This window comes from Solea solea, chromosome 3 (assembly GCF_958295425.1).
Source record: "Solea solea chromosome 3, fSolSol10.1, whole genome shotgun sequence".
Classification (NCBI taxonomy): Eukaryota; Metazoa; Chordata; class Actinopteri; order Pleuronectiformes; family Soleidae; genus Solea; species Solea solea.
This window is the reverse complement of record NC_081136.1, coordinates 23,767,060-23,785,266: the sequence shown is the minus strand read 5'-3', so window position 1 is coordinate 23,785,266 and position 18,207 is coordinate 23,767,060. Positions and strand designations below refer to the sequence as shown.

At 40.3% G+C, this 18,207-nt stretch overlaps 2 protein-coding genes across 2 annotated transcripts; both read right to left on the bottom strand.

The window, feature by feature from the left end:
• Positions 1-234: 234 nt before the first annotated feature.
• Positions 235-7,400, bottom strand: LOC131456038 (extracellular calcium-sensing receptor-like; the record flags this gene model as incomplete). The annotated part of the gene is made up of 9 exons (XM_058623995.1): positions 235-1,145; positions 1,224-1,347; positions 1,433-1,660; positions 2,998-3,273; positions 3,369-3,575; positions 5,848-6,117; positions 6,477-6,563; positions 6,690-6,984; positions 7,261-7,400. Coding segments are annotated over 9 exons (2,538 nt in total), but the record flags the coding sequence as incomplete, so codon positions are not given.
• Positions 7,401-8,665: 1,265 nt separating this feature from the next.
• On the bottom strand, positions 8,666-17,824 carry LOC131456037 (extracellular calcium-sensing receptor-like). The gene is made up of 9 exons (XM_058623994.1): positions 17,774-17,824; positions 15,518-15,648; positions 14,796-14,952; positions 14,029-14,298; positions 13,264-13,467; positions 12,903-13,178; positions 10,497-10,724; positions 10,288-10,411; positions 8,666-10,209 (listed from the first exon to the last, which is right to left on the bottom strand). The coding sequence occupies exons 1-9, from the start codon at positions 17,822-17,824 to the stop codon at positions 9,299-9,301; spliced, it is 2,352 nt and encodes a 783-aa protein (XP_058479977.1). The 3' UTR covers positions 8,666-9,298.
• Between the last annotated feature and the right edge of the window lie 383 nt (positions 17,825-18,207).

Below are 18,207 nucleotides of genomic sequence, written 5' to 3'. Positions count from 1 at the left end.
ATATATTACAATATAACCAGCCCCCCCCCGGGCCGCGGTAAAATTGTCAAGCGTTGACCGGTCCTTGGTGATAAAAAGGTTGGGGACCACTGCTGTACATTACTATAAATTACTGTGTGTTTTTGAGCATACCCTTTCTCACATAACATTAATATCATTGTTAACATATTCTATACCTGAATTATTGTATTAAGGAAGCAATTGATTATTATTATATTTTGTATTTTGCTGTTTTTAAGTCTCAGTGCCTCGACCCATGATGGCTTTCTTTGTGTTTCTCTCTGGTCTCAACAGGATTATGTAACATTTAGGTCCAAACAGTGCCACCAAGAGGCCAAAACTGGAGGCCAGTATAGCAAATACCTCCACTGCATCTGCATATTTGCCTGGTGAGCTGATGTAAGCAGGGACAAAGGCCACCCACACTGCACAGAAGATCAACATGCTGAAAGTGATGAGTTTGGCCTCATTAAAACTGTCTGGAAGATTCCTTGCTAGAAAAGCTAACAAACAACTGAGGACAGCCAGTAAACCAATATAACCAAGTAAAACTGCAAAACCAACTGTGGACCCAACTATACACTCATAAACTATCTTGTCACTGTGATACTGGGTGTTTTTATGAGGCATTGGTGAAGCAGAGACAAGCCAGACAGTACAGATTACTGCTTGAACAGAAGTCAGAACCATAACTGTACCTCTCTGCTGCACAGCACCAAACCACTTGAGACTGGATTCACCTCCTGGTTTGGAGGCCCTGAACACAGCCAGAACCACCATGGTTTTCACCAGGATACATGAGACACAAAGCACAAAGCTGATGCCAAATGCTGCGTGTCTTAGTTGGCAAGTCCATAATCTGGGTCGTCCAATGAAGAGCAATGAACACAAGAAACACAATTTGAGCGACACCAAGAGAAGAAAACTGAGTTCTGAATTGTTGGCACGAACTATAGGTGTGCTGTGATGATGGATGAAGATGCCAAGAACAACAACACAGACAAATGTGCCCAACAGTGAGGTGGTTGTCAAGCAGATACCCAGAGGCTCATGATAGGAGAGGAACTCTGTTTTCTTAGGAACACAGTGGTCACGCTGGGGGCTGGACCAGAAATCTTCTGGACAACTGGTGCACTCCATGGAGTCTGAGAAAAGAGGGAAAGTGATGAGATACATGTTTATACAACATCTCTGAATTGTGGTGTTTAAAACTTTACACCCACCAGTCGTATTGCTGATCTTTCCCTCAGAACAAGGGACACAGTCAAAACAACACTCAGGTTCCCCCTTCTTTCTGGCCATGCGGGTACCTGGAGGACAGCTCTCACTGCACACCGACTGTGGAGGCTGTGTGGATAAAAATCAGTATTTGTTCGATTAATCTGTAATGACTAAGACAAATCCATGTTTGTCTAAGAAAGTAAGAAGTGACCTGTTTGGATTCAAAGTTCCAGAAGATTTTGTCTTCATCCAATGTGAGTTCTTCACCTTTGAAGGCTGACCTCTTAACCTCACCCACTCTCTGAACTTTAGTTTGTCCATCAGGGAGCCACACCCAGTTCATGATGTCATATATTGGTAAGGCATCACCGTTTTCATCAAATGACACTTGATCACCAAATGATGTGGTGAAGTTGACTTTTTCCAAGTAATGCATAAGCTTTGGATAAATAAATCAAATGTATAGAATGATCAGAATTAGAAATAGACAATTTGTATAGATTGAATTTTTTTTTTTTGGAATATTTATTTTGTTCACTGCAGACACAGACACACTAAATGAATGAGTCAGTCAGTCACTCAGTGAGGGAAGCTCCATGTGTCCCCCATGTTAACAGCTACATGTAGTCCGTGCAAGATGTTTACACTTAACGAAGTGAGAACATAAAGAAACACTTGTTTTAACAGACTTTCCCAGTAAGTATTCTTGCAATAGAGCTGGTACTATTTCCACTACCAGGACAAAAAACACATTGCTCTTCTGGCATCTGAGGTTCAACTCAGTCTAAGTCTCCTCTCCAGCACCCTGACAAAGATCTTCACAGAGAGGCTGAATATGATCCCCAGTAGGTGGAACATATCCCTTTCCCCCATTTTTAAGAAATGTGACCACCACCTCAGTCAGTGTACTTTACCCCAATGTCTACATAATGTAGCAAAGGTGTGTAAACCAGGACAGCATTAGAACATCCAGGAAGAAGTCATATTATATCTCATCCTCCCCGGGGGGTCTGCCACTGCATAGTTTAACTTGTTTGACTTCCACAAGATAACATATGTTGGTTTGACTGAGGTGATCCTCTCAGTATTTGCCTTACTGCCCGGTGATTTCCCCAGTCAAGTTCAACAACTTTCAAGCTCCACTTTACACAATATGGACAGGAAGCCACTTTTTCCACTGAGTCATCAGTTGGTTTAGATCAGAGATGACCTAAAGTCTTGCTCCATGGCCTCACTCAACTCTTTCCACTTCTAATACGTTGCCTCAGTAACTGCTTAAACTGCATGTCGTTGGGATCGGCAGTATTTGCAAGCTTCTCCACAAGTCAGCCAATCTGTGTTGGACACCTTCATGTTGGATAATCTGTCCAACACCCTGCAGGACACCATCAGAACAATGGGCAGCTCCTTCAGTAACAGGCTGAAACATCCTAAATATCTGAAGAACTCAGCCCAGGGAGCCCTAGGGGGACAGGAGCCCCAGCCGCTAACCCCTCACCAGTCCAACCACATGGTAAAAGTGTATATGTCGTGTAACAGGCTGAGCGGGGCAGCTATAAGGAGCAAGAAAGAGTGACCACTTATTTTAGGTGTCAGCTTCCTGACTGGCAGTGCCTGCCACATTCCAGTGGAAAGCAGGCCCAGGTCAGCACAGAACCACAGCACCTGGACTCTAAATCCCGATCCAACCCATAACCTAGAGCCAGCCCAGACCCGGCGCTAAAAGTATGAGAAAGATTAAATTACATTAAGAGTTAAGTGTAAACTGTGTCTCACCTGCCATGGCTCCAGTCTTTGTAAATGAGCACAGGTGTTGTTGCTGAAAGGTCCTCTCCCTGGCTCACAATGCAGAGTGTCATCAAGAGCATATGCCAGAGCGTAAACAGCCTTATACACATTATACTCTGGCCTGAGGTTTGAAATATCCAAGAACTCAGTCTCTACATTCTCTTCAGCTTCCAGTCCAGTGCATAATTCTCCTCCAGCTTCCACCCAACCTGCTGGAGGTGGTGCAAATCTACACTGAAATGTGTGTTCCCAAAACTGATTCACCTGGAAAAAAAAAAAGAAAAAAAAGGTTTTCTTGAAATAATGACACTATTTAATTTTTGGTGGTTCCATGTCAGATTGAAATATTTAATTATCACCATGTTATTTCCATGGGTGTTTTTGTGATGTAGGTCAGGGCGTATTTGTAAGAGAAAGTCCCTGAGACCTGGTATTTCTCCTCGACGGATGGCAATGCCCAGTGTTCCACTCAGGTATGGCATGACATGGGGCATCTGAAGTGAAAACACTGAGACCCAGGCTTCACTTGCCATCCACTGCAGGCCTGTCACATTCTGCCTCACCACCTGTACATTGAATAATAACAAGTATGTAACTAAACCCAAATCATGTTTTCCAATGTAAATCAGTGTATATGTGTATCTAGTACTGCTATTTGCTGATCCAGATGTTATTTGATGAGAGAAGCAGTAGATACAACATTTCTAATCAATTGCTTCTCTCTTGTCAAACACCAGCTACTGTTAATGGCTTTCTTAGTCTACACTTTTGCCACTGGCACTCTTTCAACGATCTTGTCCAACCATTGCTTCACTCATTGTCCCATACTCCTCCACCTTTTATAAGGAGCAGAGCTGTCATTTTTTTCGCCTTTCTCTGTCCACCTGTTGAAGCTAAGTTTGAGTGTTTAAGAGGCTCCTCGCACAGCTACAACTTGGTGTAAGAATTAATTCAGGACCACACCCCATGGACTGCTCCCCACTGTCTGTACCTCCTTCCCTCCTCAGCTCTGAGACCACCTATTGGCATTTTTCAAAATCAAGGATTTAAATCAAACTTTAAACACTGATATCTAATCAGATAAAATGTGTTAAATCTTCTTCTTTTTCTTTCGGCTGCTCCCTTCAGGGGTCACCACAGCGAATCAACCTCCTCCATCTCACCCTGTTCTCTGTATCCCCCTATCTCACACCAACTAACTTCATGTCCTCTTTCACTACTTCCATAAACCTTCTCTTTGGTCTCCCTCTAGACCTCCTGCCTGGCAGTTCCAACCCCAGCATCCTTCTACCAATATACTCACTATCCCTCCTCTGTACATGACCAAACCATCTCATTCTGGCCTCTCTGACCATATCTCCAAAACATCTGACATGTGCTTTTCCTCTGATTGACTCATTCCTGATCCTATCCATCTTCGTCACTCCCAAAGAGAACCTCAACATCTTCATCTCTGCTACCTCCAGCTCTGCTTCCTGTCTTTTCCTCAGTGCCACTGTCTCTAGACCATACAGCATCGCTGGTCTCACCACTGTCTTGTATATCTTTCCTTTCATTCTGGCTGATACTCTTTTATCACACATTACCCCTGACACTTTTCTCCACCCATTCCAACCAGCTTGAACACGTTTCTTCACCTCTTTTCCACAATCTCCACTGCTCTGGACTGTTGACCCTAAATACTTAAAATCCTCCACCTTCTTTATCTCCACTCCCTGTAGCCTCATTGTTCCACTTGGGTTCCTCTCATTCACACACATATATTCTGTCTTGCTGCAACTAACCTTCATTCCTCTCCTTTCTAGAGCATATATCCACCTCTCGAGCTTTTCCTCCACCTGGTCTCTGCACTCACCACGGATCACAATGTCATCTGCAAACATCATAGTCCATGGAGATTCCTGTCTAACCTCATCTGTCAGTCTGTCCATCACCAACGCAAACAAGAAGGGACTCAGAGCCGAACCCTGATGTAGTCCCACCTCCACCTTGAACTTGAACTGTCACACCTACAGTACACCTCACCGCTTTCTCACAGTTGGCATACATGTTCTGCACCAGTCTAACATACTTCTCTGCTACTCCAGACTTCCTCATACAGTACCATAGTTCCTCTCTCGGCACCCTATCATAGGCTTTTTCCAGATCTACAAAGGCACAATGCAGCTCCCTCTGACCTTCTCTGTATTTCTCTACCAGCATTCTTAAAGCAAATACTGCATCTGTAGTACTCTTTCTAGGCATGAAACCATACTGTTGCTCACAAATGCTGACTTCTGCTCTCAGTCTAGTTTCCACTATTCTTTCCCATAACATAGATAAAATGTGTTAAATACTTTTCCAAATGTTAGTTCCTGAAGTGATGCTTTATTAAAGATAATCATTTTGTTTTGTGAAAGTACAACCTGAATAATTTATTTTACTGGATTTGTGTCACACACAAGCAGTTTTGAGTGGTCATCAAGAGTAGAAAGTCCTATATCTTTTACTTGATGATGACTTTGACTGTTTTACACCTTTTGAGTGTTCTCAATCCCTGGGCCAGGACAAGTTCACCAAAACTACCCGTAATCCTACGAACAATCCAGATAAATTAACCAAAAGCTGCAAGTCTGCATTTGGATGGAAAAAGAAAGCACAACATTTTCAGCATGTGTGTTACACAGTAACACAAGCAGAGTGATGCTTTAAACATTCTTACTCTAAAATAGTCCTGATTAGATGTGTTACATCATCATTTAAATCATTACATTTAAGTAAATATATCAAAAAAGTCTGATTTACAGATAAAACAGTCGTATACCAAGCTATTCAATAAGAATATATATCAACACCTACCTCTTTCATAAGGTTGAGTATGTGATTCTGACTTGCAAACACAATCACTACTAAAGCTGTAGTTTTCCTCATCACATCCACTATTCTCCTTAGTTCAGCAGGGTCGTAAACGCCGGGCAAAATCTCTGTGTAAGCCAGACAACCTCCACCAGTTGGACCCAGATTAGAGTGAAAGGATCGGGCAGCGTGGAATCCATAATCATCATCACTGATGAGCAGACCTGCCCAAGTCCAACCAAAGTGTTTTAGAATCTGAATCATAGCATTCACCTATGTGGACACAGAGCAGAGGGATTAGTGCACAGGCTGGAATCATCTTTCACTAGAAATCCTGCTAAACAAGCAGCAGATATTTGTGGACATGAAATAGTAGAACAGGTTTATACCAGTAACGTTAACTAGGGTTCACTCCAGGTTTAAGAGAGTCAGGGTCATGATATTGTTCAAGTATAGTATATAGTATAATAGTATGTCACACTAAAGACTTGACATTTCTGTGGATTGTATTTTATTTGACCACTATCAACATTTCTCAAATCACAAAGTGATTATTTTTCACTGCAGTATATATGGGATGTTGTTGCACATGATTTGTTTTATGCATTTTGAAATAGCAAATTGACTTTCACCTGAAAAGCATCACTCGGGATAGTCCTAAAGAAAGATGGAAATTTTTGTCGATCACTCAGGCATGAACATGTGGCAAAATAACTCACCTGCAAAACAACAGAGCATGTATTCAAAAAGTAAAGTGTAATTCCCATTAACTACTTAAATTACATTATAAAATACATCACAATGATGAGTGAGTTGAAATACAAAAAAAAAAAAAAAAAACTTACCAGAGGCACTCTGTACGAACCCAAGACTGTGGATATGGCAATAGTACGAGTCGACGAAGAATCACCCACAATCCCTAGGACTGGAGGAGTTCCTTCACAGTTCTCCTTTAATGTAACTTGCTCTTCTTGACCACTGACTAAGGCCAGTGCTGCACGAAATGCAATGCCTAGTTGGATGCAGTTATCATACAGACTGTATCCCAGAGTTACATTAGGCAGCAGGTTGGAGTTTCTGTTGATCTCATCGATAGCAAAGGCCATGGTCTGAGCCAGCTTAAATCCCATAACATCAAAACTGACACAAAAAATATATGAAGTTTTTATCAAATCCTAAAAGATTTACCATTTAAATACATCATACAGTCACTGTGCAAAGCTACGTCTTTCATAACGTCAGATACTGGAAATAGTGACTTAAGCTTCAACACCAATAATACAACTTAAATGCTCCAATAAGGTCATATTATTGATTGCTATTTGACATGAATAACAAAATAATCAGGAAGGTTTCATACTAATTGACTTATTTTCCTGCAGCTTCTTAATGTGTCTGTTTCCCTGTCAGACTCACCCAAAGCAGGTAGGCTGTTGTGGCTCTGAGGTAAAAGAGAGATCAGGATAAGCTGGAAAGAAGTGAAGTCTGAAAACCCCACCTAGAATCACATCTCCGCGTTTGTGCATCCCATTTAGATGAAACTGTCCCTGTAACTGACAAGAGGAGGAATAAAGAGAGGAGGACACAGCAGAGGAATAGCAGGAGAACAACAGTAACAAGAGGAGACTGCTGTCTAAAAATGTCCTCATGATTTTGCTCTGGTTCATCCCTGTCTTAAGTTAAGGCTCATCACAAGATCACCAGATTTTATGTATTTGCAGTGTTGTTTATTTTTGCATACCGCCCATCTGGGCAGAGGACATGAAGCTGTAGGGCCGGGCCTGGATTCTGTCAATCTATCGAAGCATTTACTATTTATTTAAACACACAATATGTAGTGTCTGCTAACGGGGGTCTCTCAATCAAAACAATAACAGAAGACTGAGTTTAATTAAATTAAGCATCTTGCAATTGTGGTAATTGTTGTCTGGGAACAGCCTTGGCAGCGCAATGCACAGCAAATAGCAATGAGCACTTATGATCCATTAGTACCAAAAATAAAAAAATAAAATAAAAAGCACACAATAAAATGGAATAAACAAAACAAAAGACCACTGGGTAACTACTAGTGTCAAATATTTCTTTCCAAACTCTCACATATGACTGCACATTATGATTGTGTGTGGGAAGCTCTTGGACCAATAAAGTTTTCTGAATCTGATGCGGATGGCAGAGTTTTGGACCGGTTGCAGTTCATTGATGGACTCATCAGATAAACCAAACAGAGGGGAGTTGCAATTTTCTACATTGTGAACCAGAACAGCAGTACTTTTTGGTGACAGGGATGGAAGTATGCTGAACAAGTAAAATGTGAATGTTTTTAAATGAATAAACTGAGTGCTGCTATATTATATAGAGTGCTGGATATAGGAGATAAACCAGTCCAGGGGTGAGTCTGATCTACAAATGGAGGCAAATCTATCAGTGAGAATGGTGTGGGAGATTGTGTCAAAGGCTGCACTCAGATCAAGGAGGATGATACGCAGGTCAAAGTCAACAGCCACGATCTGTTAGTGACAAAAACAATTTCCTTTCTCATTCATATGTTTTAACTATTGTTATTAATTAGTATAGCTGTTGCATACAGTATATTCAATGTAATGAAAAATATCAAATGTGATTGCACATGCTTTACAGTAGACATGAATGTAACCAGTCAATGCAGATGTCAAATTCCTATCACTAATGGGTGTGTGCAAAAGTTACTAAATCTATGTTGTCTACCTTAGCTTAAACTTTCTCCATATCTCCATTGCAAAAGACCAACAGGAAATGAATGATGAAAATGACTTTATTAAGGGATTGATACAAAAACCTCAGACCTCAGGATTAAAAGTTAAGACGATACTTCCCCTCACCCCATCTGCCTGTATCACCATCACACACAAAGAGAAAAAAGTTTAAAAATTGTAGAATCTATTTAGGATTTCATAAACCTGATTAAATTTCAAGTCTTGCCTGAAATATCTACCAGTCAAATTGTATTAACCTGGATTAAAGGCATGTGATGACTGTCTCTCCAAGGTCACCAGGACATACATTCACACATTACTATATATTATTTAATTTATTTTTTTTATTAATCCCCTTAGGGAAAGTATTCCTCTGCATTTGACCCATCGTAGAATTAGGAGCAGTGGGCTGCCACACTGAGTAGCGCCCGGGGAGCATTGGGTACCTTGCTCAGGGGTACCCCAGCCCTTTTTGGCCAGGTGGGGATTTGAACCGCAACCCTCCGGTTACAAGCCAAGTTCCCTTTTCACTTGGCCACGGGCTGCCGTCTTAACCATCAAAGTTCTTCCTTAATCACACAACATTGATATCATCATGAACATACTAACCATCAAAGTTTTTCCTTAATCACACAACATTGATATCATTATTAACATACTATCATGTACCTGGATTATTGCATTATTAAAAGATAACTGAATAGTATCATCCTGTGCTGTTTTCATGACTCAGCATTTCTACTCATGATGGCTTTCTTTGTGTTTCTCTCTGGTCTCAACAGGATTATATAACATTTAGGTCCAAACAACGCAACCAAGAGGCCAAAACTGGAGGCCAGGATGGCAAATACCTCTACTGCATCTGCATATTTGCCTGGTGAGCTGATGTAAGCAGGGACAAAGGCCACCCACACTGCACAGAAGATCAGCATGCTGAAAGTGATGAGTTTGGCCTCATTGAAACTGTCTGGAAGATTCCTTGCTAGAAAAGCTAACAAACAACTAATGACAGCCAGTAAACCAATATAACCAAGTAAAACTGCAAAACCAACTGTGGACCCAACTACACACTCATAAACTATCTTGTCACTGTGATACTGGGTGTTTTTATGAGGCACTGGTGAAGCAGAGACAAGCCAGACAGTGCAGATTGCTGCTTGAACAGAAGTCAGAACCAGAACGGTCCCTCTCTGCTGCACAGCACCAAACCACTTCAGACTGGACTCACCTCCTGGTTTGGAGGCCCTGAACACAGCCAGAACCACCATGGTTTTCATTAGGATACATGAGATACAAAGCACAAAGCTGATCCCAAATGCTGCATGTCTTAGTTGACAAGTCCACGTTCTGGGTCGTCCGATGAAGAGCAATGAACACAAGAAACACAATTTCAGCGACACCAAAAGAAGGAAACTGAGTTCTGAATTGTTGGCACGAACTATAGGTGTGCTGTGATGATGGATGAAGATGCCCAGAACAACAACACAGATACATGTGCCCAACAGTGAGGTGGTTGTCAAGCAGATACCCAGAGGCTCATGGTAGGAGAGGAACTCTGTTTTCTTAGGAACACAGTGGTCACGCTGGGGGCTGGACCAGAAGTCTTCTGGACAACTGGTGCACTCCATGGAGTCTGAGAAAAGAGGGAAAGTGATGAGATACATGTTCATACAACATCTCTGAACTGTGGTGTTTAAAACGTTACAATCACCAGTTGTATTGCTGATCTTTCCCTCAGAACAAGGGACACAGTCAAAACAACACTCAGGTTCCCCCTTCTTTCTGGCCATGCGGGTACCTGGAGGACAGCTCTCACTGCACACTGACTGTGGAGGCTGTGTGGAGAAAAATCAGTATTTGTAAGACTAATCTATAATGAATATGGCAAAGCCATAGTTGTCTAAGAAAGGAAGAAGTTACCTGTTTGGATTCAAAGTTCCAGAAGATTTTGTCTTCATCCAGTGTGAGTTCTTCACCTTTGAAGGCTGACCTCTTAACCTCACCCACTCTCTGAACTTTGGTTCTCCCATCAGGGAGCCACACCCAGTTCATGATGTCATATATTGGTAAGGCATCACCATTTTCATCAAACGACACTTGATCACCAAATGTTGTTGTGAAGTCGACTTTTTCCATGTAATGGAGAAGCTTTGGATATTAATTAGACATAGAAGAAGAAATGGGAAAAAATGTCCATGACAGCATTTCCTTTAGAAGCAACACAATGTAAACACTGCTCTCAGATGAACTCAGGGTCCCACTCTCGTGAAAGGTTTTAAGTTAAGATTGTTGACAAGAACCTCAGATGACAAACAACCATGTCAACTGACAATATTCAAAAATTGTACTGCATACTTAATGGTTCTAACACCATAACTGAAACAATTGTACTAAATATAAGTACTCAGAGTACTTTTTATACAATACTGATCATAGTCAAATTCAAGAACAAATTCATCAGCTGGGTGAAACACATAAATCAAGGGCAAGAACATTAGTCAGTGGTACAATCCTTTCAGGTGTTGTGGAAAAATAGAGAAAGTCTCCCTTTTTACTTTTTGTTTTGACAATAAGCCATTTGCAGATAGATTATCAAAAACACCATACAATAAATTGATTACTACTGAAACAAGGAGTACAAATTAGCAATGTATGCTGGCGATTATATTCTGTACATAATTGATGTATTCAACTTACTGAAGAGGAAATTGTCAGGAAAAAAAGTGTATTTTCCAATTGCAAATTCACTTCATGTTTTTGGATAGCGGCAAATGGATTTGCTTTAGTTGTCTATGTCAAAATATTTATATATATCGTTTTTCATTGCATGTAAAAAAGTTTTTTTTCAAAAAAGACAATTTGTTGATTTTTTTATTCACTTATCAGTTAGTCTTTGAGTTGTTGATTTCATGTAGGTGTTTGAGAGTGGGGGGAGATCTTGAAGTAAGTCTATATAGCTGAGTTGCACTTTCGTTCTTTTCCCCTTTTATTGTGGACAAATAGACAGTGTCATATTCTATTAACTGACACACAATTAATGTAAGCTGCACTGTTGCCTGCTCACACATGTGCAGAGTAAATGACCATTAAGGCACACATACAAACTTATCATGTCAAAATAAGATTTAAGATGTGTGTCCAGTCACAAGAAAACCAGCAACAAGTCGGCCGAGTAGAAGTCGGAAAAACATAGAAAAAGAAATAAAATTAAAAAATCTGACATTTTCGTTAATTAAGGAATATGCAAGTTGAAATTTCGAAGAAGCCGCTACATGCTTCAAATCACAGTATTGGGGGTCTTAAAACCATAAACTTCGTATTTGAATTTTTGAGAAAACACATGGCTACTTTATATACAGTCACTGCTGCAGAGGTTCTTACTGTTTCTGCTATTTCGAGAAGCTGTGTGTGAAAGCACCCCAAACCTCTTATTAACCTCCAATCTTCTTCTGGGGTGAGGTTTCATTCACGTTGTTTATGTATGTTGCATTAATATTCATTTAAAGTCACTTACAGGGATTAAAAAAAATATTTTAATAATCCACTGGGCATTTGTGTAGCTAACATTGTAATTAGCTAGCTCAGTTTTGTAATTTTAAAATGCAAATGTTACGCACGATCAGCTGTAACGGGGGCATGTGAGCATCTGCTGTTAATATGAATAACAAACCAACCTGATGTGCTTGAATAATGTGTAAATGACACAGCTTTGGGTATGAAGTATTGACCTTGATGCAAATGAGTTAGCAACTAGCTGAGAGTTAGCACATCATCAGCTCAATTTATATTCATATTTTATTTTTATTTTTCTGGAACCCCCTGGGACATCTTCATAGAACACTTGGGATCCCTAGACCTGCTATTGATAACCATTGTTCAAATTATTACAATAGTTTCTGTCCTGTGGGCTAACAGATATCAGATGTCACTGACAGCTGGACCAGGAGGGGTTGGGCTATGTAATGACACTGTCACTTGGCTCCCAGAAGGTGTAAATCTTTGAGGCTAAAATCTTCCGATTTTCATGTGTGTTCCATTGTTGGAAAGCTTAGAAATCACAGTTTCAAAAGGCCTTTTTCCATGGCTGGGCACAGTTAGGCTTTCAATTATGACACTTGAAAATAATGTAAGCGAGTCAGTCTTGTGAGTTCTTTCACAAATGAATCAACTGTAAAATATCCTTTTAACTATATTACAACCATTGATACTGAAGCTTTGTTCTAATTCAAGCCACTAAATCATCTATTCGAAACACTTTCATTGAACTCTAAAAGAAATAAAAAGGATTAGGTCAATTTAAGAGTTGAGTGTAAACTGATATCTCACCTGCCATGGCTCCAGTCTTTGTAAATGAGCACAGGTGTTGTTGCTGAAAGGTCCTCTCCCTGGCTCACACTGCAGCATGTCATCAAGAGCATACGCCAGAGCGTACACAGCCTTATACACATTATACCCTGGCCTGAGGTTTGAAACATCCAAGAAATCATTCTCCACATTCTCTATAACTTCCTGTCCAGTGCATAATTCTCCTCCAGCTTCCACCCAATCAGCAGGAGGTGGTGCAAATCTACACTGAAATGTGTGTTCCCAAAACTGATTCACCTGAAAAGAAAGTTTATTTTTTTAATAATGTCACTATTTCATTTTGCCAGTCCTATATCAGATTGAAATACTTAATACTCACCACGCTATTTTCGATGGTGGTGTTGTAATATAGGTCAGGGCGTATTTGTAACAGGAAGTCCCTGAGCCCTGGCATTCCTCCGCGACGAATTGCAATGCCCATTGTTCCACCCAGGTATGGCATGAGGTGGGGCGTCTGGAGTGAAGAGCCTGTTGTCCAGGCTTCACTGGCCATCCACTGTAGGCCTGTCACATTCTGCCTCACCACCTGTACATTGCATTAAAAAAAAGTCAGCTGCGATTGGCACCATCATTTACCACAACTCTCATGTGGAGGATAAAGTGGTAGAGGATGGAGGGATGGATGGCTGTATAGTTTCCATAAAACACAAAAAAACAGAAGGACCTCACTGTAGACAAAATGGCTGACCTCTGTCTGTTGGTCTGTGTATAAGACATCAAACCATTAATCCTCTCTGAATGCACACAAGTAGCAAATGACTCATGCAAGGTTGAGTCTTGAAGACTAAATTTGAACACAAAGGTGCAGGGGTCTGCCATATTTTGTCTTGGGTACTCTTGTCCAATGCAGTCTAAATCCAAATATTGGTTCCTAAAATGATGCTTCTTTCTACATAATATTTTTTGTAAGAGTAAAATCAGAATCTTGTCTAACTTGTATAGCACTTGAATTTAATTGAATGACCTAAAATACACCTGGTAAAACCTTTAACAAGTCAGAGGTCACTTAGAGTACATATATTTGACACAATCTAACTTGGTTTTGTAAAAATCAGTTTTACAAAGAATGTATAATTTTAACATCTACCTCTTTCATAAGGTTGAACATGATTCTCTTATGTGCAAACACAATCACCACTCGAGCTGTAGATTTCCTCATCACGTCCACTATTCTCCTTAGTTCAACAGCGTCGTAAACACGGGGCAAAATCTCTGTGTAAGCCAGACAACCTCCACCAGCTGGACCCAGGTCAGAGTGAAAGGATCGGGCAGCGTGGAATCCATAATCAGAATCACTGACAATCAGACCCGCCCAGGTCCAATTAAAGTGTCTTAAAATCTGAATCATAGCATTCACCTATGTGGACACAGAGCAGAGGGACTAGTGCACAGGCTGGAATCATCTTTACTTGAAATCCCGTTAAACAAGTTAATCAAAGACCTGTCTTTGTTGTTTATATATGCATGACTTTCTTCATCCAGTATAGGCTGGGATTCAGCTGCTCTCATCAGGGCAAAGTATCCACACATGTGGCACCAATAGATACAAGTTTTCATGTGTTCTCTCTGCTTCTGTTGCTCTTTATAAGCACTTAAGCTATGATATTCTTTTCTGCTTTATATTCAATGGCATTTTTAGCAGCAAGTATTATTGGACACTGTGTTGAGTGGTTTATCTATTGAGTATATTCTGAATATATTTGTTGTATTTTAGGTGACTACAATATGCAAATCAAATTGCCCTAATGCCCCTAAGCTACCTACAGAGCATGGCCATTGTTAAACAAGACATTGTTTGTTTTTCACTGTACATAATTTATTTGATGCCTTTTCATTTAGCAAATTGATTTTCACCTGAAAAGCATCACTCGGGATTGTCCTAAAGAAAGACGGGAATTTTTGTCGATCACTCAGACAGGAACATGTTGCAAAATAACTCACCTGCAAATCAGAACAGAACAGAAAACAGAAAAACAGAACAAACAGAACACATCTTGGCTGATATCTCAATAGTCACACCTTCATTTAAGTAAATTTCAGTAAATTCTTTAAATTAAATTTGAAATTAAAACACAATAAAGATGGAAATGAAAGACTTAAAAACTTACCAGAGGCACTCTGTACAAACCTAAGACTGTGGATATGGCAATAGTACGTGTAGAAGAAGAATCACCCACAATCCCTAGGACTGGAGGAGTTCCTAAACAGTTCTCCTCTAATGTAACTTGCTCTTCTTGACCACTGACCAAGGTCAGTGCTGCACGAAATCCAATTCCTAGTTGGATACAGTTATCATACAGACTGTATCCCAGAGTTACATTAGGTAGCAGGTTGGAGTTTCTGTTGATCTCATCAATAGCAAAGGCCATGGTCTGAGCCTGTCTGAATCCTATAATATCAAAACTAACACACATATGCAAGTGTTTACAAATTAAAATACTTCAGATACTGTAAATAATGATGTAAACATCAACACCCACATTGTAACTCAAATTCTCCAATAAGGTCACTAGTAACAAAAACCATTTGGATTAATTTCCAGCATTTTTAATTTTCCATATCCCTCACAGACTCACCCGTAGCAGTCAGGCTGTTGTGGCTCTGAGGTAAAAGACAGGTCAGGATCAGCAGGAAAGAAGTGGAATCTAAAAATTCCACCTAGAATCACATCTCCAGGTTTGTGCATCCCATTTAGATGAAACTGTCCCTGTAATTTACAAGAGGAGGAATAAAGAGAGGAGAACACAGCAGAGGAAAAGCAGGAGAACAACATTAACAAGAGCAAATTGTTGTTTAAAAACTTCCTCATGACTTTGCTTGGGTTCATCCCTGTCTAAGTGCAGGGTTATCCCAATGTTACCATATTTTATGCATTTGCAGTGTTGTTTACTTTTGCACACCACCCATCAGTGCAGAGGAATTGGAGGCAGGGCCTAAAACACATCTCACAGTATGTGGTTACTGCCAGTAGGAGTCTCTCACTCACAACAATACCAAAGGACCTAGTTTGATGTTATGAAGCATCTTGCAATTATGGTAATCACTGTCTGGGAACAGCTTCAGCAGCAGAACTCACAGCAAATAGCCACGAGGAGTTATGATCCATTAGTAACAAAAACAAATCACACAATACAATTAAAATCCAGAAAATAACACATTGGCTAGTAGTGCCGAATATTTCCTTTCTCACTCTCATGTTTCATAGGGGCTTTGACCTGGAGGTTATAGCTGTCATATTCATTGCTGGGCTGACTTGTTGCTGGTTTGCTTGTGGCTGGTGACATATTTGTAACAGGAAGCCCCTGAGCCCTGGCATTTCTCCTCGAAGAATAGCGATGCCCAATGTTCCAGCCAGGTATGGCATGAGTTGGGACCATCTGACGTGAAGTGCCTGATGTCCAGGCTTCACTGGCCATCCACTACAGTTGGTTCTTCTGCCGAACCTTTAAAATGGTTTGTTTCATGTGTTGCTGATGGTTTCTTGAGAGTTGGGAAGAAGAAGTCTCCATGATCTTGTTGTGATCAGGTCCCTCCCATTTAAGAGATCTGAATGTCCATGAGGTGAACTAAATGTTTTGTTTTTTTGGAATTCTACCCTTAGGAGTTCGGCCTTTGTATTTACTGCAGCCTCCCTGAACATTTCTTGGCTTCCTGTCCTTTGGTGCCATAAGCCTGGGCTCATTAGTGAACAGAGGATCACCGGTGAGCCGAACGGTTTCCTCCACCTCTAAATCGGTATTCTGTATGTAGAATAACCCTCACCTAGTTTTAACATTTTGAATGTATTATTTATCATTATTTATTACACACGTTTGATAAGTGAGGGCCCATGTCATTTAAATCAGTTGCAGTTAGTTGGTGGTTGTTGAATTAATGCCATAAGTAACCAAATTATCCAAGAGAATTAAGTTTTCCATTATGCTGCAGAAGATTCCAAGATATCACTGGGGACAATTAGAGCAGTTTTTTGCAAATTAAATCCTGGCACACAAGGGAACTGAAGGACTAGTGAGTTATTAGATTGTGTTAAGAGTCTAACATAAATGTGATGTGAAAGAGTTTTCAAGATACGCAGATGCCAATAATTATTTATTTTCTCTTTACCAACTATCTAAATCTAAATCTATGCCTTTAAAATCAGTCTAAATAATCACTGTAATTGACTATAATTTCAAAAGATATCCCAGTTAAACAGTATTGAAGGTATACTCTCTCAACCCCTGTTTGTCACAGTATTCATGTTCAAAAGACAGTGTTCCTTTAAGTGAATAAAAAGTACCAATTTATTAACTCAAATAACAAAATCAATTAAACAATTTGATTCACTGAAGCTAAGCAACACAAAGTTAATTGAGTGGTCTAAGTCAATGAACATCAAAGCATAATGGAACTTTAGTATTTTGAATCAATAAATTGTTCTTACTACAGCTAAAACTCACACAAGCTGTATACAACATAAACACCAGTGTGTGTGTGTGCCTGCGTGTGTGGGCATGTTCAATCGTGGGAAACAGGAAGTAAAGAAAGGAAAGGAAGTGACGTGGTTGGTAACCAAGTGAAGCCACTCCCACTCCCGGAACCAAAATGGCGGGGGGGTGCACAGTAGCAGTGACTGTAGACACAAGCCTCCACACAAGATGGCGCCAAAAACATTGACATGAGGCTGTCGATCTTGAGCCGAAACACACAGCAGCATAGCTGTAGACACGTGTTTCCATATCATACATATCATCACCATAATTATTGTGCTATAATAATAATATAACTAAACTAGCACCTGACTGTAGACACGTTAGCTCCCACTCAATTTAGGTCAAACACAGAACACTCACCTGGACTCCCACGGTGGATAAAAGCAGTCCGACATGGTCAAAGCTCTTCATTCTGGTTCCTAGGCAACGTCCACGGAATAATGTTAAGGCGCCATTTGTATCGTGTAGTTAATGCAGGTGGTGAGGCTTAGCCGAAGTAGCCGTTAGCAGAGCACAGACAGACGGAAGGAAGGATTTCCACTCTGCACTTTTATTTAACAAAATATTAATTTGACTACACAAAGCCTGGTGTCACTGCACTACATGTACTACTCACACAAACAGAGAACTGGGAAATCAAAACCTATACCAACTCATCACATAGAGCAAAAATGGACTGGAGCATAATGGAGGAGACGTAAAATTCACATTAAGATTACAAATTGTGGATTCTCTTTTGGATTTTGTGTGTTCCAATGAAAAGTATGTCTCTCTGTTCAATACATACTGTACAT